Below are 21,987 nucleotides of genomic sequence, written 5' to 3'. Positions count from 1 at the left end.
AAGAAGAAAGCCAGATCCCATATCCCCTGTGAGCTGCAACTGGGCTCTCCCAGTAGAGCAAGGACTGCACCAAGAAAACACGAGGCAGCACCGAGGGAAAGCTGGTGGTCAGAGAACAAGAACGCCTTACTGGAACAGCACTTAAACCCATGCCCCCCGCTTAGCCTCAGCTGAGTTGGTGGACTAGGGTGAGGAAGAGAGGGAAAAAGACCTTCTCCTCATGCCGGAATTTAGGTTTAATATATATGTAGCTTGGAAAAGGAAAGCATGTGGCTCAGCTTCAGCCACTCACAACACTGAAGGCAATTGATGGATTTAAATTATTTCTTACTGATAATATTTTGTTATTTTTGCAAAAAAGAGTACCCAGACTGTAGGAAGATACTTTATTTAAAGATGTTGCTGTCCACTATGTAGAATAGGCCAGTAACCGTTGCCTACAAAGGAAGCATTCAAATATATATGAATAATAAATATTATATTTGTGACATTTTAAGATTGATGAGACTTTGTCTTAACGTTACTGGTAAATAGATCTGATTTCTGAAAATGAGAATGCTACAGTGATTGAAGCATTACTGTTCTATTAAGTAAAATGAGAAAATATTTTTTGATATTAAGAATCTATTTGCCTACAGTACACATCTCTGCATGTATTATATTCTAATAAGTGAAGGGGATCAAATTAATACTGAACATACAAGTATCAGTCAATGGCCATGTTCCCATGAAAACAGCTCTCTAAAAAGCAAACACTAAACAGAATAAACCTATAGCTGAAGGATTTTAATTTCAAGGTTCTGCAACCGTAAAGTTAGAGATAAACACCCTAGGCTGAACATCTTAGCTATGCTCAAATAAACACCTTGAATGCCTTTTCACAACTACAAAGCAAAGGCATTTGAATAACAACATACAGCATTATCAGTAGCTACAAAAAGTAATTCCAATTTTCACTATATTATCTCATACTTATTGTGAGGGTTTTCCCAAGTCAAAGCTCTTTCTACTTCTCCACCTTAGCAATTTGATAAAGTTAAGACTTGCACTGAAGATTTTGTCATGATGAAAAACCATTTTGTAGAATGTATCAATGGGTAGATCTCCATTTGGATCTGCGTATTTCAGAGTTGTCATTGGAGTATACAAGGTGTTGGTCTGATGGCGAAAAGGTGGATTTTCTGCAAGAATTACCTTTACTGTATGCTGTCAAGAATGAGAAATAGAATTGTTAAAGAACCCTTACCAAAATAATAATAACCGAGTTTTCAGTTAACCAGAGGAAAAGCTGAAGAATAAAGCGCTAGAATTAAATAAAACCCTGTATGTAGTTTTATTAGAACTTCATTAGAAATTTTTCTTAAAATATTTTTAAGGCCTTAAGAAGTACTACTTATTCTTATTCCTATTTCTGTTTATCTATACCATGGTGATAGCACCTTACACCTAAGTATCCTGAATAGTCCTTAAAAATTATGCCTATATGCCCACAATAGGTAGATCCTTCCTTTTACAGTTCACTGGGAAAGGGCGGAACAGTGCACTCTGTGGCAAGATGAGAGAAACTTCAGCTGACACTGATGCTACCCCTTAACAGCAAGCACCTGAAATCATTGCCGCCTCCTACAGCTTGCCTAAACTTGTCTTCCTGCAGGAAGCCCCAGGCACCAGAAACTACATCCGTGTATCTTCTCTCGTGCCTTGGAGGTCTGGGGTAGCTGAGTGAACTTCCCAATAGCAGCGGGATTACTAGTGAGATGGAGGGGAGAGCAGCTTTAACCAATGGTGGGAACCCTGTGTAGATGTATGGTACCACTACAGAATGTTCAGACTTCAGTAGATGATGTATAAGTGTATCTAAGACCTCAGTGGCATTGAAATTACAATTTCTAGTTGTTTTCAATACTTCAAAATAAATATTAAATATTCTAAAGGGGTTTGTTTAAAACTCAAGATTCTCAAGTTTTTAAAAAGAATTTTAAATTGTGTAGGTTACATTTGATTAGATCTAATGTCTCTACCAAAAAAAAACCACCAACCAATCAGTGCATTCATAAATTACAAAGGTGGGGGAAATTTTTTTTTTTTGAGAAAGAAGAAGATAGAGGCTTGTCAATGAGTTACCTCTGCAACATCTTCAGCACTTTGTCCCAGGCTCTGGAAAATCTGTTTGTAATTTTTAAGGTAAATATTAGTAAACATCTCAGCTGTTTCTCCATCTGCAGCTGAAAGATCCATTTTCATTCCATCTTCAAACACTTTTCTTTCAAACTCTGTAACCACCGGGCCTGGTTCAATCAAACTTAACCTATTTAAAAAGCAAAGATATACTGGTTATTGACTGCTCTCTGTGGGAAACATACCCCTCAATCCTTCTCAAAAGAAGAATTGCACTGTGAGTACATTTTAGCAAGCAATACCAAACAGTATGTTCTGTAAAGGCAATTCATACCACATCACTCGTTTCATGCTCCTCCCCATCCACATGTGGCAGTAGAAATCTGTGCAGCTTAAATTTCAGCAAAGTGCTGTAACTTAATTCACAGCAGAAGTCAGCGCAGTTGTTAACTGCTATCTCACAGCTGTGGAATATAATAGACAATTTATCCCCAGGAGCTTATCAAATATTAAGAAAAATAATCAAAAGATTATGACAAATTCACTAATTTCTGGACAAAAACCTATACATATATATATATATATATATGTCTTTCTTATACCTTTCTTAGAATAATACTGGAAGTAGCTGCCAGAGATGGGGGAATTGCCCAAACATGGATTTTCTTTGTCAGTTAAATAATTAAAGAACTGTTAAATAATTAAAGAACCCTCCACAAAATATTATAATAAAAATCAACATGGAAAATTTTGCTGTGGGTGGACAGATTTTGGCTGCTGCCATATCTGGAAAATTTTATTTTGTTCAATATTGTATTTATTATAGCAAATCACTGAAATACAGTTACTGGTCAGTTCTTTTCTCAGGCAGTAATTACCCCCAGCCACTACAGTTACCAAAACACTCTCTGGGACAGGATGTCTTCCTAGACTTAAGTTCTGATCAAGCTATTGACCTTGACAGCAGAATTCCAGCTGCTGCTGGAACTGAAGCCTTTTCTCTTGCGTCACTTTTCACACTGGACCTTGAACTTTTGCCATTCTAATTTTAACCTCCTTTTTGCTGTGTCTTATACTCTTGAAATCTTATTATGAATTCTGGCATATCCTGTGTATCACTACAATTTATTTATTTTAAATCCCTCCGAATTTTTCAGAGTGGTAATCAAATATCACAGTTTGGATGCTGCTTTGTCTCTGAAATCCCAAGACAGCAGCTGTCTGTTCCCCCACAGCACCAGGACTAAATGCTTAGGCGCACAGAGATATTTAAAAATTGTTGGACTTCACACGAAAAGTAGTAGCAGAATTACACGAATGTGAATATACATGTGACAAGTCAAACGCCAAAGTCTCACAGACAATCAACAGGACCATTTTCTTAAATACTGTCTTCAACATTAAGAAATAGTACACTACATTATTCTCACTTCTCACTCCCACCTCTTGTCATTTTAGGTATCGTGTCCTGTGTTCTCTCTTTCTGATAAGCCCTTGAACTCTTTTGCTTGTGACTTGCCTAAGTAGTACGTTATCCTTTCTAAAGGAAAATATTACAGGTTGATATTATAAATTTATTGCTATGATATTGTATGCAAGAATCTGTTTTCAGTTACATAAAGGTTGTTTAGTTTTGGATAAAACATAGTTTAGCTGTTGAAGAGAACACATTTATTTTAGCATCTAAATCTTTTTATTTGCTTACATAATGTGAATAACGCGGACATTTCTATGCCTTTTGTGATATACAATGTCCATGGGTTCTTCAATCTGTTTCTCCTAGACAGCAGCTTCAAAAATGTTTGCTAGCTCTGAATATATTTAAAACTGTCTGAAATACAATTTACACCCATGCATCAATACTTACTGCAGTTTGAACTTGAGTGCTTGTATAGCTAAACTTTCACAGAATCCTTCCACAGCAAACTTAGATGCAGCATAAACATCATTAAATAAGATACCTGATGGCACAAACAAAACATCCTGAGAATGTGATTATATTCAACATACCAGTAGTTTAGTTTTAAAAATTCTTCTGTTTTCCTAAAATCTCTACAGTCTGGCTGGGAAAAATTAGAAAAATCCTTGTGTACACTGAATCAAAATACAATACTGATTGTTCTGCCTATGTTCTCTAAATTGCTCATTCTAGGAAAGGATGCTTCACTAATGCTTTTCTTCCTCCTAGCTAATGCTGTGATCTCCTTGGATGATATTAAATATTTTGTAGTCTAAGATATTAAAGCGTCTGTACATACAATACCATCTGCATTATTTATCAGCAAGACTTTAATAGGCTATAGATGAACACAGAAGCTGAGTGCAATACCAAAGATGTGATTATGCAAGAGATCCAGCTTGCATCCGAGTGATTTAGAAAAAGCACTGCACCAATCCATTTAGGTGGGAGGCAAGTACTGCATTAAACAGTAACAACTCTTGCAGTTTGACTTAGGACCCTTGCTCACCAGAATAATCCAGGTAAGATCAATGCCATGGTAACAACAGAAACAAATACAGCTAGACCAGATGGAACACAAGAGTAGGAGCATCATTATCTGTTGCTAAAATTAGACTCCGTGGAGTTTTATGAGAGGAGAAACTTTACAAAAAAGTGGTACAATTGTCCAGGACATGATTGGATTTTATTCCATTATTATTGTGCAGAGTGTAGTAAGCATGTTTGCCTGTCCCCATAATCTTTTCCAAAAGGAAAAAGAAAAGTAACACCAAGCGTGTTTTCCGGGTAATATAAATCAAAATAACTTTAAAAAAAAATAATTAGAGTTTGAGTTAAAACTCTAAAAAAAATTTAAAATTCACTCTGCAGGTTTGTTGTTAAAATATCTTGAGTAGTTGTGTAGAAACATTCTACCTAGATAGCATAAAAACACCAGGTCTTAAGTGCTATGCTTTTTATAGTTGGAACTTCAGCATTAGAAAGCACAATATACTAGCTCCTAATTTTTTTTTTTTTTCAGATAAGAAGAGATAAGCTTTAGATTTTGAGTACTGAACTCTCAGCTGAAACAAACAAGCAAATGAACTTTGCCTTGTATTCCCATAACACTGCTTATTATAACTATATGCCCGCTCTTTCTCCTCTTCATGTCAGGCAAAATCTCCTTCAGGAGTCGAACCAGTCCAAAGAAGTTGGTATCCATCACGGTTTTCATTTCATCTATGGTCTGACATTCAATAGGTCCAATGAGCCCCATTCCAGCATTGCTAACTGCACAAAATGGAAGACAACGGTGAGCAATAACCTCTATAAACATTAACTTGTAATCTTTACTGGAAAGCATTTGAAATTGAAATGAAGATTAACAATTAATTGATCCTTAAAAAAGGATTTAAAAAATGTTATTCTGTCACTAAAGCTTTGCAAATACACTTGACCTTTTTATTTTGAATTATGCTTTTAATCCAGTTTATCTCATTTTGCATTTTTTAAAATTTCTGATTATTCCTTTTCCTTTAAATTCTAAATGGTTACATGAAAATGAGCCAAGAATTATCTGTATTTGTTTATAATTCAGCATTAAGAATTAGAAGCTAAATTCAATACCCATAGGAATGAACACAAGTCTTCAATTTATTCCAAAAGTTCACAGACCAAGCCATATTTTGCTTTTTCTTTTGTTCACATCTTCAAGAAAAAAACCCAAAACCACAACACACACTTCCATTGATTTTTATTTGCCTCCTGAATGCTTGTAAGTGGGGAATGATGGCTAGAACTGGCATTCTGCACTAAAACTAGTATGCCAAATTAGAGTATAATGCACTTTGCCGAAGAAGCTTATTAAGCAGTGCTTTAATAATTAATCAAAATAAAGACAGGCCAATAATTTTCTATTAGGGAAGATTTAATAGTGGATGGTGTAAGCAATTTCCATCTTACTAGGATATTAATATTTACTTTTAGCAAAACAGCATGAAAACACTTCTTGTTGAATTTGTGAGGTACAACTACAGTTCTCAATACAAATTGAAAATACCCTTACTTTCTTTGCATTTGTTCATTAACTTGATAATTTCCAAATGCTGCTGCTTTCTTAGTAGAGAGAGCTGTTGCCTTCACTGTAAATATGACTACGCTTAGCCAATAGAGCAGAAAGTCCTGTGCATGAAAATGCCAATTTCGGCAAAAGTTCTCTTCTCATATTTACTAAAAATGCATCACCTTATCCAAGACACTTCTCTGATCACGTTCCTCCTTTGTAAACAGGGAAAACAAGCTTCCCTATTTCATAGTAGCATGGTGAGATTTAATCCACTAATGTCTTTGTGAAGCCCTAAGAATTTTGAACAGGATACCCTATGTAACTATTATTACTTTGATAATTTAAAAAATACACTAATGAAACTTCGAGGGTATTCAAATGATGTTAAATAGAGAACAGATATCCGTTCATAACATACACATCCTGTACTTGCCTAGGACATCAATCCTTCTGTCAGGGATACTATTCACACAAGTTTTAATAGACTGTTCATCACAGACATCCAGTTGTTTTATTTCAAGGGTTTTGCCCAGCCTGTGACCTGCAGCTTCCTCCAGTGGCTCTTTCTTGGCCAGATTCCGCATTGTGGCATACACTGCAACACACCAGAAACAACAGTTATTAGAAATAAAACCTCTTCTGTGGTGGTCTTACTGCGAAGTATTGAAGAACATCACTTTTACATCTGTATCTTAAATATCAGCGATAAAACCCAGATAAAAACTTGAAGTAGAAACAATCCATTTTCACCATAAATTGTCACTGATCTCCCAGAGTCTGGTTCTGAAATCTTCAAGAAATTCAAAAGAAGAATTAAACCATTATACACAATGAAGAACATGCAGCTATGAAGATAATATTATCACCAAAACTTTAAATACTGGGTATCAAGTTATACTGCTGAATCATTTTTAGGTACCTAAAACCTAATTTTGGATTCCAGCTTTCCCCCCCCCCCCCCCAAATCAGTCAACATACTTGGCAGAACCATAATTTTATTAAAAAGAGGAAGACAGATGCTTCCTTAGGTTGCAGAAATGTCTATTTTTGCAAGCTACTTCTCAAAATATAAATTAGTTTTATCATTATTGTCCCAGTTACCCAGAAAACTATGGATCTGCATCCAGTCAGCAGTAAAATACTGTGAGGGTTACCATGAGAAACTCAATTACCCGAGGTTACTGTACTCACCCTGCCATCCATTTTCAACCATAGCAAAAATCCCATTTTGCAGCAGAAAGACAAATCCCAGCCCCTTTGTTCACCCTCTTATGCCTACACAGGGTTGGAATAATTACATGTGCTTTAAGGTAAAAATGGCAAATTTAAGAATTGTTTTCATTTCTTTGGTCCTCAAATAGGCATGTATATTTCATTCAACAAAGATTTCAGTAGCCAGAAGCAAAGCTACCTACAAATGTGAATGTAAATCCAAGGTAGCATACTACAGACATTTTCAGCTATTTCTTTCATACGACCATCTTTTTCTTTCTGCTGCAAACTATTCAGTTCAAGTAGTTGTTCAGCTTCAACACAGGTACAGTAATAGCTGCTTACAGAAAGTGGTATATTTTCACCGTGCTTTAATTTCTTGACAGCGAGAGGAGGGAAAACTAACAAGAAGCAAGTCAAAGTGAATACAATCACATATTCACAGAAAAAAAAAAGTAGTACTACTGCACTGAAGAATATATTTCTATACAGATAAGTAACAGATACATTATTACCTTTAAATCTTTTCTGTTCATCTTTTGCCATTTTTACAGCTAATGCCAGTCCAATTCCTGAGGAGCAACCTGTAATAAGAACATTTCTTCTTGCCATTCTTTTCAGTGAGTGGTCCAAGCAAGAGTTCTTGTTCAGAGGAGCAACAACCTGAGTGTAGCTACACAGTATAGCGTCATTGGCCTTTAATGCTGTCCTCAGCTTTCCTGAGTCAACAAATCTGAAAATGCATACCTGGACCCTGCATGATTAAGGGATAATCTCCAGCTTGACAAAAACAGAAGCAGATGCTCCTGCGTGAGGTTATAATCTGCATTATCAACATGGACTATACTTAATACAAAATTTGATTAACCTTTAAAATGAAACATTTGTAAGCTATGTGGATTTTTTATTTTTTTCTGTAGTGGAATGACCTACTGGGCAGAAAAAGCCTTGCTACAATTACAGTCTGTAGTGTCAGGTCTTCCACTCATGTCTATACAAAGTAAACTGCACCCAAAATGGGATCCCCCCCCACTGAAGGTGTTCAAGGCTTCCTACACTTAGAGCACCTGCCTCATTCTTTTGCAACAGATTGACAAATATATTTCTTTCTTGATGCCTTACTATTGTAAAGATTCCTAACAGGCTTCACAGAAAAAGTAAATACAAATACAGGATGTAGATTTGGAATGAGACAAGTTGTTCAGACAGATTCCTCACATCTCTTTTTGGCACTGTTCCTAGCCAAGAATAGAGAAAGTAAGCAGGTATGCTGGCAGCAGAGAACAGCCAGGAAGATGTTGAACATACCAGCTTCACTACATGGAAATCCTTTTAAACAGCTTCGGTTCTCCAATTGACAAGTTGGGGGCACAAAAAATTTTAAAAAGAAAAAAAAAGAACTAGCATGATGTCTGACTCCATTTTAGTTTTGGAGAACATATGTCATCAACTTTGCATGTAAGCTCTGAATTAAACAGAGGGACATTTGGACTGGCAATTTGGTGCCATTTACGTTTACCAGAGTAGGCACACTACATTCAGAAAGAAAAAAAAAAAAAAAAAAAAAAAAAAAGTCTTGTGAAATTTATAACCCATCCTGGGTGACAGAAAAAGAATCACCTTAATAAGCAATTAACCTTCTCTCATTGCAATGCCATTATACATAGAAAAGTGTTTTCCAAGATTCAATAATCCCATGTTAATGCAATGCAGTTCAGAAGAATGAACTTATTTGTACAGATGTAAATTGGTTAGTAACTCAAGAAATAGGACTCTACTGAAAAACATTAACTGAAGTTACCAAGTTGGGGTGGGGGAAAGTCCCTCCTTTCCAAAACAAGTAACTTCACTTGAACATTGTAACAAGCGGAATCAGTAACTTTCCAGGCAAGCAACAAAATAGCAAGACAGCATCCAAAGTTAAAGAGAAAACGTAGTTATGATTCTACTTATTTACCAAGTTTGACCCACAGTTTTACCAGAGAAGTGAGTATGCAGATACACAATTTTCATGCAAATGCCATTTAGCCGATTCAGATATTAGGCAAATTGCTTTTGCTGTTCATGCACATTTATATTTAGTGCATGTAGGAGGAGCAAGCAAAGCTTTATACAACACTACGGTAGTGGAATGCCACTAGTGGTGTGATGCAACTGTAATTACAGATTGGTTACATTTTCCACTTGAAATCCTGGTTTGAAAGGCTTACATGTTCCTTTGCTTTAAAAAAAGCAGTTTAAAATTTGATGCGTAGATATTTAGCCTGAAGGCAAACTGAACTGGCTAAAGAGAAGAAAAAAATTAAAGTAGTTTAATATTTTTCAATTATTACACTGATCAACCTAATTCTACTATTTTTCATTTACTATTATATAAAGAAACAAATAGCTTGATTTAAAACACACACTATATTTATTTCCATAAGTAAATAGTATTTTTTTGCTACATCATAATTTTCATACTAGCAAAATAATGTGAAACTGCAGAGATACTTCAGATGACCTTGACAATAGTAGCAAAATATATGCCTGGTTTTATATAACCACTTATAGTAGAACAGTTGCCATTTGTGCACCGTTTGCATAAACAGAGAAAGACCTACCTGCTACCCAAGGAGCTTAGCACACTTCCACCTGCAGAGCTGCTGAAATACAATAGACAGGTTTGTTGGCTGAGATACACTTTCAATCTACAAAACACTAAACTCAGGCCTAATCTTTAAATTGCAATTCATTCAATTCTGTTCCTCTGCTTTATGTCAAATAACTTTAACTTATTTTCTGAAGTAGGGATCACATGTCTTAATGCACATAGGTCATGTGTGCATCAGACTCAGGTTTAAGCCTTATGACTATATGTATAATTTCTGATGCTTACGTAAACATAAAAGTATTAGAAACTGAGCCACTGGCCATTTGTACTAATTAAATTGTGTAGAAATTATTTCCAGTTTTCCAAAAGTAAGTTTTAGAGTACATAGTTATGATGCCATTTTACTCAACAATAATTTTTGCATGGATTTGGAGGTGTGTGTGGAATTCAAGCTTTATGGCCCTGTTCCACACCCCTTTGCAACTGAAAGGTACTCCTTGGAGTAAAGGAAACAGGTTTTGCTAGTGTGTATGATCAAATCAATGTCCTAAAACATCTAACAAGCAGGTCAATTTTAATAAGATACTGTATCTATAACATTGCAGGTATAAAAAAAAAATTCCCCCCAAAAATTGTTAATAAGGTAATACCATTGTGCTCCTAATTAGAAGTCAGATGTAAACCACATTTTTACACTGTTTAAAATCCTTCGGGAAAAAATGACAGCTGAAATAAATTCCTGTAACTCAAGATACTTAAAAAATAGAATTTATTTCTCAAGAACAAATTAAGGTGTTATTATATCAAGACAATATCAAAAACAGTTGGAAAAATAAAGAGGTTGTCATTTACTTTAATACAAATAACCACATTAATTATTTACAAATACAATGTTAAAAATTCCTCTTTGACTGCATGATAATGTAGCCAGTAACAGCACATTCCTGGGTTGCTGCTTGTCCAACAGGCAACATTTCTTCACAATTCGTGCCCCTGAAACAAAATATCTATGATCAGAACCTTCCTTTAAACTTCTGCACTCAATTTACCATATCTAAAGCCATTTGTACTAAGACGTTACTCTTCATTAATAAGATTTATCTCACAAATTCAAGAAAACTAGCTGCAGGTCTCAAGTCCATGGCTTCTTTTTCACATTCTGCCCCCTAGACCAAAGTTATTAGTGCATTTTTGGTCACTGTTCTAGTAGTTGGAAATTTATTTGCTTTCAAAATGAGCAAAATTTAAAGACTTTTCAACACATATTAAGTTCCAGCATTTAAGTAGGAAAATATTATGCAGAATATTTTGAGAAGAAATCTTCATACGCAAATCCCTGTAAATATTTTGTACAGCTTAAAGGAGCGCTGTCTTTTGAAATGACTCCTCTAGGCTTAAGGCTTCATGTCAAACTGCATTATTGTGTTTAAGTTCCTAAAAAGTTATGTTCCTAACTCCTCATGAAGTGTTCGTAAATACCCTTTTAACAGCATCAAGTGGAAGAAAGCCTATGAATTCCAACAATATAAAGTGAGGAAAATCTTATCAACGTTAACAGTTTCTCTACAGTACACAGAAATAAATGCAGCCAAACAGTATGCTTGGGGTTGAAGGATTTTTTGGTTAATTTCTAGGGTTTTAGCTTGGTTTTCCCTCTTTAAAACACAGACGTGCATGCTGGACAATTATTTGACAGTTCATTCATAGAAAAAAAACAGTAGTATTAGGTGATTAACAACATGGCCTATCTAGTATATGATACACAGCAGCTATGTTTACATTAGCCAGTACTGTGGCACAACAGAGGCCATATCAGCTACTAATATTTCGTACCATCACATTATACTACAGCTCCTGTTAATGATAAGTAAGAAGCGATTATGTTGTATCTATTCATGTTTAGCTAGATACTTTATGAGGAATGCTATAAATAGAGTACACAGACCTATAAGTAGCACATAATAAGCTTACAGCTAATGAAAGATTATTACAATAACTCCTAATTATTTTTGTACTATGTATACTTCTACAAAAGCATTGTAAAAATTACTTTTTAAAAAATAAAATCAATCTTTATAATCACTGATTTTTTCTTACTTCACTTACCATTTTTAACACAATTGTATTTTTCATTTCAGTAAGGAACTGTGGTCACAAAAAATTAATTTGCTGTAAGTAAAATCTGCCCCCCCCCCCCTTTTTTTTTTAATAAAGAGAATTACTTCAGTTTCCCAGAAAAATGAAAAAGCTATTCTGCATGTTCAGTAAGGTATTCCTTTACTTGGAATACTTACATATTCTAAGGGTAGCAGAGTGTTGTATTACTGCAAGATCTTCAGTGCAGATTAAAGCAGAGTAAGAACAAAGAACGATTCAACTGAAGAATCTGTGACCTGGTTGTTTCCCGAGTACCAAAAAGGCAGAGCGGTCCAGGACAGAAAGCAAACCTATTTAACAGTTACTTCCCTGAACTGATACACTTCCTGTAATAAGTAAGGAAGGTGGTGTATTAAGGGGAAAAAGAACGAGACAGACTATATCCCCAGGCAACACAGACACACACACACAAGCACCCTTTTCCCCAGATAGATTAGGTAACTGCATTTTTGGAACTAGGACAGAAAGTTTAAGTGGAAGATTGGTCAGTTAGCAACATGTTACTAATGGAGAAAGTCTTTTCTAACGTCATGTTAATATATACAAGTTTTAAACAAAGAAGCAACCATATCATATTCTAAGTGGAGTCAGAACCCCTCTGCAATGTATTTCATGTTTTATGCAGAATGCTTCTGAAATCCAGTGTTTTAGCTACTTCACTACAATGAAAATAAACTTGAAACGTCATTTCCTTCACCCCAAGTCTCTAAAGGAACAGTACTGAAGTAGGTCTATTTTCAAAGCCTTTCTTCTATCATACTTGGGCCTCCCCCTAACTGATATTCCTTAGCATAATCAGAATGGCAGGAGCCATTTCAGTTTTTTTACCTCTAGCTGGTGAGCACCTTTGATTGAACTTATTCCTGTTTATTTCAGATTGCATTTGTACTTCTAGTGATTGATTCATGCCCCAAACTAAAGATATGTATCATTTATAAAGTAATATTGGCTATCTATTCCATCCATACGCTCCCATTCACTACACAAAAAACCTCTCTTTGCATTCCTATAAGCATGCTAGATCTCAGTGCTCTTTTGATGCAATTATTTTCACAAGATAGATACTCAAGTCATAGGAAGCTCTCATCACACAGCATGTTGTTTCATTTCTTTCCAAAGACGACCATGTTCATAGCCAGAACATTGGGTTACAGAAGATAATCTATTAAAATTTATCCACAAAGCAATTACATTTCTGATTTTTATATCACTAAACTGGTTTAACTTTAGAGGATTAAGATTCAGCAAACACCAGGACATAACATACAATTACTTGGGGAGAAGTAATGATGCTTATTCTGAAGAGACACCATATTGTTCCTTCTAAGCAGTCACAGTAATGGCATTATAAACTGATAATTTGTTGTGTGTCTAAGGAACATCTTACCTTTTCAAGAGCTTCTAGGCTCTGTTGTTTTCTTACAACTTTTTTCTTCAGCTGATTTATTTCTTGATCTCTCTGGAGCAATTCAAACTCTTTTTCACGAAGCTCATCTTTAGAATGCTGGAGTTTCTTCTCTAAGCTCTCCATCTGAACAGAAAATGCAATTAAATCAGAACAGATACTTTACTGAAATCAGGACGATTTATAAAACCAAAACCACTAACAAACCCCGAACAAAACTCATAAATATTGTCAGTATTACCTCTGACTTTGGATTCCCTTGCCAATTTTTTATTTTATTTTTATTTTATCAACATTTTCCTTTGTCAAAAGAGCGGTTTGGGAGCTGTATCATATCAAGCAAACAAATAAGATTTAAAATTTTATACTGTTACATCCCTGCAAAATTTTTAGTTTTAACTGACAAACATAAAATATTTTTGCTGGTACATTATTAAGGTACTTCCTTCCCTCTCCCTACAATAAGGAACCACTTTTACTCTTCTAGACTAAACCTGGCCAGCTATTGTGTCCCAGGACCAGACTTTGTCTTAGAATTAGCTGCTCTTTGTTAGTGAAACTGGGTTTTTAATTTAAGCAAGAATTACCTGTTTATTGCATTCCTTAATTTCTAACTCTGACTTCTCTAAATTGCACTCTAATCGAATTATTTGTTGTTCCATCTCTCCTCTATGTTCACGAACTGTCATATCCAACTGTGTAATCTAGATGTAGAAAAGGAAAAAAAAGGAAATACTTTATTTTGAACTGGTATGCTGATTTAAAATGGTAATATTAAAAAATATGACAGCAAAAGGAATGAAACTAATCCTTTGTAGTCTCAAGAATATTCTCTCAAGTAGTCAATATAAAAATGCACCCTAGCTATCACATTTAAAAGAAAGAGAGGGGGAAAATGGGGAAGTAGTCTGTAACTGAACACATTTTGTACTCAGATACACAGAACACAAACCTAGTTCTCATTTTAAATGGAATGGAATGAGTAGCTCATTATCCATCTTGTTCGGAAGTGCCAAATTTTGCTGAAGAAAAAAAAAAATCCTATTGTTTCCAAGAATTCCAGGAGCTGCAATTACAAAGACTGCTAACTCCTGCAGGAAATAGCTATTAAAAGGCTAATTATAAGTGACAGAAGAATAGTTTTTACATGATGGGTATCAAATCCTGAAGTCAGACCAAAAGACTGCAAATATTTCAGGTGAGCTACAGAAATTTATTCACAACAAAGATACTGTTTCATATTTAGAGGCTGCTTTAGAGCTAACAAAATATGTTCCAGGTCAAACAAGAAAAGGAATCTATCATCTCCAAGCACACTTCAGTACAGCTCCTTCATTTTATCAGCTTTGACAATAGTTGTCCTGTAACTTTATCACTAAAGAATAATTATGGGACAGGTTTGCATGAGGCTTCTGTTCTATCACAATAGTAATCTGTGATCCCTTAGGGGAGCACAACCCTAACTTCATTGTACCATAAGGCTTCAGTAACATACAGCTGGTTTTGAGGTTGACACTTCGGCTGTATTAACAGTAGTTTGGAACGATAGGCAAAGGCGATTAAACCTAGCAGGCTCTTTATAAGTTATCTACTACATAACAGGAATAACTATCGGTAACATACTCAAAATGATCTGACCTGAGCTGCTCTCTGTTTCAGTTCCCAGTTCCTTTCTTTCAACGCTTGGTCCATGTCAAAGAGTTGTTGGGTTTTGTCTTCAATTTCTCCCTTGCAGTACCTGAAATTCTCATGTTTAATTGCTTAATGCACATTCAGTTGCTTAGCTTCAAGTATCCAGTTTGAAAATCATGAGAACTATTACTTACTTAAAGCCAAATTACTCCAAAACGTTGATCAACCAATTGATTGCAAAGAAAGGAACCCAAATAGAATAATTCTGTTAACTATATTCCAGGTGGAGATTTCCCAATAACCTCATTATTCAAGTTATTTAATTGGTTATCAGGACAACATGTTCTTAAAAAAAGAACAGTACAGAAAAAAATATTGTTAATTTATGGTCAGGAATGAAACTGAACAATTATAAAAGTAATTAATCTTATGATTATTTCACAGCTTTGGGAAATTAATTCAGAAATTTATTTTAGCATATATTAAAACGGAATTCCAAAAAAAGAATTCAGCATCACTTTTCAAAATTTAAGTGAGCTGAGGAGCTTCTGTATCAAGTTACCTTACAGCCACAAACCACTTAAAAATCAGAGAGCTGCTAAGAATATAAAAAAAGACTATCCAAACTAGTCGTTACTCCTAAGGAAAAACTAACACAACTAAGATTTTCATGATGAAAAAGATACCACCTTACCTGAGCTCAGTTGTTAGATCCATAATAGCAACATGCTTCTCCTCCAGAGAGGACTGTGCATTCTGTAACGCATCTTCTAATTCCTGAAGCTCTGCTGAAGTGATTTTTAATTCTCCACGGGCGTTCTGTAACGCAGATTCTAGTTCTACTATTTTCTGTAAGGCTTCCCTGTGGCAAGTCTCACTTTGAAGCAGCTTATCTTCTAAATCTTTCACTATTTTACACACACAAAACACGAAATGTTTGATCATCAGTAAGTTAGGGTCTTTATGCAACACCACTGCCTGCTAGGAGTTGTGGTCATAACTCATTTTTAGTATCTCTTTTTAGGAAAATCTAGAAAAACAGTTACTTCTGAGGTTATGCAACAAGCTTTTCATGGCACTTAAGTATTTCTATTTCTATTCAGCTCATAATCTGCCACTGACTTGAAATATGAGGATGTATCTAAAAGCATTTGGCCAAGGAGAAAGTACAGAGACAACATACTAAAGGAATATGTAGTGCTATGAAAAATGCAAACAGACTTGCTAGTCTGCCTCCAATTTAAAGGAATGGTAAAATTAAGTTAAATGGAGGAGGTGGGGTCCGAAAGTTTTTTATTACTATAGACCCTCTTGTGGGCTTTTCTGTTTGTTTTAAAGAGCTGAATTTCTGTGAATAGCATAAGTCTTTATTAAATCTGTGTGTATTGTTTGATTACCACATTAAAATCCTGCATTACCAATTTACAGGGAAAACTATTTATTCATTTCACCTAGGATAAAGATACATCCCACAAAAATAAGAAATTTCAAAAGTATATTAAAAGAAGTTTGAGGGTTTTCTGGATTTGGGAAGGGGCGGGTTGTTTGGAGGTTTTTGTTGGGTTTTGGGTTTTTTTTTTCTTTTTTTAAACTATGGAATTACCAACACATTAAAAAAACACATTACTTTCCTGTAATTGACCATGAAATGGGAGAACAAGGAAAAATGTTTAATCCAATACATACAGAGAAATAGCATGATAAAAGGAAGCTTGAGAAAGAAAATAGTGACATTACCCTCATTTGCCTTTTCATCGAGCTCTGATCTTGTTTCATCCAAAGTAATATTCAACTGATTTATCCGCATTGTTTTGTTTTCACCCTCTTGTTTTAATTGCACTAGTTCTTTTTCCATACCACTAAGTTCATTCTTGCACTGCTCCATCTCCAATTTAATTTGTCTAAACAGAAGCAACAAAAACAAAATGAACCTTGTAATAACAAAAGCAATACGTGTGTGTCCTTACATGCTCTAAGATTTGTGAATAAAATAGGAATAAGAAAAAGACATGTTAAGTAGGCTTTTCTTGCAATCAAAACCATATTGAAGACTAGGAGAGCTTGGTAGATTATATTATCTAGAATTGCAAGCAACTTGATACATTTATGAATTGAATTGCATTATGAAGTGTCATCTTCAGGCTAAATAGTTGCCGGGACACACATTTAATTTCATTGGAAGACTGTTCCAGAAATTCATCCCTCTGCTAGTCAGAAACTTCCCTTCATTTCCAGTCCATGCTCATACTGAATTATAGAACTACACAGCGGACTATCATTTCAGGCAGCAATCTTCCTTACTGATGTCCCTGTCTGCAGGATACACCTCTCAGTTATTCTAAACCTACCTGATTGTATTATTAAGTTCATCCACCTTCTGTCTGTTTAAATATGCTTCCTCAGCAGCCAGGTGAAGTTTCTCTTCTACCTTTCTCAACTCATCTTCTGCATATGCTTTCTGCTTCTGAAGCTCTTGTTCCAAATTGGATACCTATTTAAAATGGTATTTTAAAAGTGTTGGTACTTTTAAGTTACATACCAAAGAAATATACATCCTTGCCTTGCAACTCAGATAGTGAATGTTTTAAGAGTGGATTTCTTTATTGTCTAAAATTGCATGTAATTTAAGACTAGATCTTAGCAGTCACATTTGAAAGACAAATAGTTTCTAGTAAACATAACAAGATTCAACCATATGAATTTCAATATGCCTCCCCTTAATTGCAGTCTAGGGTTTGATTTTCCAAATACTTTGCCACTAACGCTAGAGTTTCCGATAGCACAAAACCTGCCTTCAAAAAAAACCCAAATCGCTAAACTCTTTATCTTTGACAGATCTAAAATAGTAACAATCAACTCAGTTATCAAAGAAACATTCAGCTTTTAAAGGTATTGCAAAAACATATATAAAAGTATTTAATTACTGATCTTTATGTAGATATTTCTCACCATACTGTACCTGTTTTTCAAGTTTAGTTTGACTATCTTCCAGTTCACCATTTCTAATTGTTTCTTGCTGTAACATTTGCTGATGATGATGCAAAGTTTGTTGTAGGAGAATATTTTGTTCACTTGTGTCCTGAATATTCTGATCTTTTAGTTTTATTTCTTTCTGTAAATAATAAACCTGAAAACACATTTTTTTTCCATTACAACAAAACGTTTTTACTCGCACTTGCATCAGCTACTCTTTTTTTTTTTTTTTTTTTTTTAATAAGCACAGAAGCACACCTATGATTCAATAAAACTTCTGGCTCTGAATTTAGTTGTATTACAGTTTCAACAGTACAGAACACACGTCATAATTGGTCACTGAGTGGTGCTTAATAAAGTGAGGAAAGTAGTAACTTACCAGGCCCAGTTTTTGACTTCTTGCTTTCTAAATATACCTTAACAGGTTAGTATTTCAAAAAACATACGTAACAAAGGTTTACCATTTCTAAATCACTAAACTACATTTCTCTCTGTCACTCTTCTTTATCTCTCAAAAAGTCCTTTTTTTCCCCTTGAGATTTTGTTCCTAGTCCTCCCCTTTATTTCTTCCTGCCTCTATGACAATAAAAAACAGGAATTCTGAGTGCCTAACTTGTCACATGTTGAATGGCCTGATTTCTCAGTGTTGAGTGCCAAGAATCTGAGGGGGGTGGAGTGGTGGGGTGGTAAACAGATAAATAAATAAATGTCATTAACTGCTCATCCCAAAATGGAAGTAGCGACTCTGTCACTTATGAAAACGCTGGTCAAAATTACAAAACCTCACTTGCTACCCTTGAGTTTCATATACAGTATAAAACCAACAGTTTTTAGGGCTTAGAAATCAGCAATAAGTATCACAAGCATATGTGTAACACAAAGCACAGATCTCTATCCAGTTCCTCCTGTGCAGGGTCTGGTAACCTCCGCTGACTAAAGCCTCTCTCTCAGCAGGTAGGGCAGCACTGACATGAACAGCCTACTATGATAATTACCTCTTGTGGTTAGGCATTTCCACAAATAAAAATTAATTATATTAATAATACTTAAACTTAATTCTTTCTTGCTTTCATGTAGTAGTGGAAAGCACAATAAAACCCAGGGGCTTGAAGTAAAATTTTCTTATGCCCAGATCTTCTTACCCACTAGATAGTGAAATACAAATCAACTGTGTGCACCTGCATTTGCAATAGTGCTCTCTATTCCTTCCCAAGATCATACTTTCTTTCACTTAATTCTGATTTTGTTACTTCTTTTAACAATTCATTTATCTTGGTACTTCTTTTCCCTAAGCTTATCCCGTGTTTCTTGGTTATGATTTTCCCCTTTACTCTTACAAACTGTATAGTCTTTTCTCAGCTTCCTTCCTATTCAGTTCCTGCTGCAAATGTTTTGTCTTTTATTTCATAAACCTTCAGATTAAATCACTCATAACAAGTGTTCTCTGCAATACAGAAGAGTTGTTAAAACAAGCTGTTACCTCTTCAGACTTGTTTTTGAGCTGATTTTCAAATATCTCCTTATTTTCTTGTGACTGATTCAAGTACAGTGCAACTTCTTCCTTACATATGTTTAGTGCCGACTCAAGTTGTCTCACCTAGTTGAATATAACAGATTACTTAAAATTGCATGGCATGGTTTTTATTAAGTAGTCTAAAAAAAAGTGTTAGAAAACATCTGCAAGTAAAAGGTCTCAAAAGCTAGATTTTTATGTGAAGTATTAAAACAGACATAGAAGATCATACTAAACTTGAAAACTGAAATAGTATTCAGAAATTAAAATTAATTGTGAAATTAAATTACAATACTTTAGACTGTTTAAATCAGATGAGACTATCAGTTATGAGAAAATATTCCACTATTTGTCAGTAGCTAGAACTTAAAAGCAAACATATGCTCAATACCAAATCAATCCACCACATTTTATTACATACAAAATTGTACAAATAAATTTGTAATGATCATATGTAGGTTATGACAAGTCTTTTTCAAAATAATATTCAGATCTTAATACAGTTCCTCTCAGAAAGCTACTAAACAGCAGTATATTTTTTTTTCATTTCTGCACTGAGACAGTACCTCAGTTTTACCAAAAGGGAAAGGAAAAGCTTTTAGTAATGTCAACACCGTTAATCTATTATACCCTTTTATACTGATTCAGATCGGTGTAATCTCTAATAAATGTATTATAACCTCAAATAGATAAAAATTATAATGAACAATTATCAATATAACAATTATAATGAACAAACCCAGAGATCTTAGGCCATAGCAATTAAACTTTTTTTAACTGTTTGATTTCAATGCTAAGATGACTTTTCTCATCAACCAGATTTGTACTGAATGTAGCTGCAGATTAGCTCATCAGTACCACCATTTCTCTAAAACATATTGGACTGTAGACCTCTCTCCCTTCCTGAATTCAAGAGCTTTTTGAAAAGCGATAATGGGTCTTAATTTTAAATCTCTGGAAAACATCCCAAATACTACGAAGCCACTTGGACAGAAAACTGGTCCAACACAAGTTCAGAATGAGCACACTACCAGCTAAGTCCCCAGTATTTTCCTAGTGATGTCCTGAAAATTTCACATTGTTTGCCTGTGGTAAATTGCCACACAGCAATGGTTTATTAAAATAGTGTTGCAAGTGCTGCATGGAAAACATTTATCAAGCAAACACTAGCAAGAGGTATAGATGGCTAAAAACATGATTCATAACATCACACATGCCTGAAATATATGCTGTATCTAGATCAGAAACCTATATAACATTATCTTTATTAGACAATGTTTTACTTCAAGAGTACAACAAGCACAGATCTGCCCTATTTGTAAGTACAGTAATTGTATAAAGAAATTGCACATTGCACAATCTCTTACAGCAGGTTTTGCCATACTTCTTTTAATTAAAAAAAGGAAAGACTTCAGGTTAATGACTTATGAAATATTTACATGAGACGAATTTCTATAAAGCAGCCGTAAAGTAGTTTTTCTATAGAGTATAAAAGGAAATACATCATTACTGCAAACTTTAAAACTATTCATTGAAAATTACAAAGAGCTTACTAACTTTGATTGTTTCTTCTTCTAACTGACTTTTCAGCATCTTCAGTCCTTGATTTTTCTTGACATTTTGATTTTCCATTTCCTGTTTATACATGTATTTTTATTCAAGAGAACAAAAGGTAAATATAGTAACAGTAATTTAACTAATAAAACCTCAAACTCATGCTAAGAAATCAGAGGTGTGGTGTGGGGGCTGCGTGTGTGTAGATCAGTGTATTTAAAACACAGTTTCTTGTATGCTGTATTTATGTACATCATTCTCTGAAGTGAATTTGTTCCTGATAAGTGTCCCTTAATTTCTGCTGCTGCAGAATATAAATAGAAATAAAACACAGCCATAATTGAATATTCTTGATTTTCCACCTAGAGCAGAATAGATGCAGTTGTTATTTTTCCAGATCTCTTTCCTTTGATTAGAGCAAGAAGCCCAAAGAGCAAGCCAGAGGCATAAATAGAATGCTGAGATAGAAAATAATGAAAGGTCCTGAATTTTGTACAATATATAGTAGCAGCAGCAGGTGGAACTGCACTAGATTCAGTCAATTAGTCAAACAAGAATTAAGAAGCAAAATGGTAAGTATCTTATTTTCTACAATTTTTTCATGTGTTTATGGATATGTTTTTCATTAGTCACCTGTTTGACTTGCATTTAAACAGTCAAACTTACCTTTCTGCTTTCTGTCAGCAACCCATCCAATGAATCAATGTGATGCTGTTTACGTATAACATCTTGTTGCAAAACAGATATTATTTTCTCTTGTTCCATGAATTGTTGATGTTTCTTCTCCAGCTGTGTCTGAAGCTGTCCATAAGTAATTCATCGT

The 21,987-nt window shown here is 34.7% G+C and overlaps 2 protein-coding genes across 8 annotated transcripts in view; both read right to left on the bottom strand.

Moving 5' to 3' along the window:
- Positions 1 to 372: 372 nt before the first annotated feature.
- On the bottom strand, positions 373 to 13,458 carry LOC308071559 (retinol dehydrogenase 8-like). 2 transcript variants are annotated; one of them, XM_080407163.1, is made up of 8 exons: positions 12,225 to 13,458; positions 9,941 to 9,982; positions 7,853 to 7,921; positions 6,555 to 6,720; positions 5,171 to 5,346; positions 3,986 to 4,079; positions 2,125 to 2,308; positions 373 to 1,206 (listed from the first exon to the last, which is right to left on the bottom strand). In XM_080407163.1, exons 3-8 carry the CDS (start codon positions 7,881 to 7,883, stop codon positions 973 to 975), a joined length of 885 nt encoding a protein of 294 aa, XP_080263289.1. In that variant the 5' UTR covers positions 7,884 to 7,921; positions 9,941 to 9,982; positions 12,225 to 13,458; the 3' UTR covers positions 373 to 972. The 2 variants fall into 2 exon arrangements, with proteins under 2 accessions (XP_080263289.1, XP_080263288.1); XM_080407162.1 differs by lacking the exons at positions 9,941 to 9,982; positions 12,225 to 13,458 and having other exon boundaries at positions 7,853 to 9,913.
- CCDC18 (coiled-coil domain containing 18) overlaps positions 10,770 to 21,987 on the bottom strand; it is a 25,741-nt gene continuing 14,523 nt past the window's right edge. For 2 of the 6 annotated variants that reach the window (XM_080407060.1, XM_080407059.1), the window contains exons 15-25: positions 21,831 to 21,965; positions 21,168 to 21,245; positions 19,578 to 19,694; positions 18,084 to 18,251; positions 17,473 to 17,615; positions 16,862 to 17,025; positions 15,819 to 16,032; positions 15,131 to 15,230; positions 14,080 to 14,196; positions 13,475 to 13,618; positions 10,770 to 10,923 (exon numbers count right to left, since the gene is read on the bottom strand). In XM_080407060.1, the coding sequence (XP_080263186.1) occupies positions 10,909 to 10,923; positions 13,475 to 13,618; positions 14,080 to 14,196; positions 15,131 to 15,230; positions 15,819 to 16,032; positions 16,862 to 17,025; positions 17,473 to 17,615; positions 18,084 to 18,251; positions 19,578 to 19,694; positions 21,168 to 21,245; positions 21,831 to 21,965 (1,395 nt within the window). In that variant the 3' untranslated portion in view covers positions 10,770 to 10,908. Of the gene's footprint in view, positions 10,924 to 13,474; positions 13,619 to 14,079; positions 14,197 to 15,130; positions 15,231 to 15,318; positions 15,470 to 15,818; positions 16,033 to 16,861; positions 17,026 to 17,472; positions 17,616 to 18,083; positions 18,252 to 19,577; positions 19,695 to 21,167; positions 21,246 to 21,830; positions 21,966 to 21,987 lie in introns of those variants that run through there. The other 4 variants (XM_080407062.1, XM_080407061.1, XR_013931238.1 and 1 more) reach the window with 4 other exon arrangements.

Source organism: Falco punctatus, assembly GCF_963210335.1.
Source record: "Falco punctatus genome assembly, chromosome: 11".
NCBI lineage: Eukaryota > Metazoa > Chordata > Aves > Falconiformes > Falconidae > Falco > Falco punctatus.
This window is presented reverse-complemented; position numbering and strand designations above follow the sequence as displayed.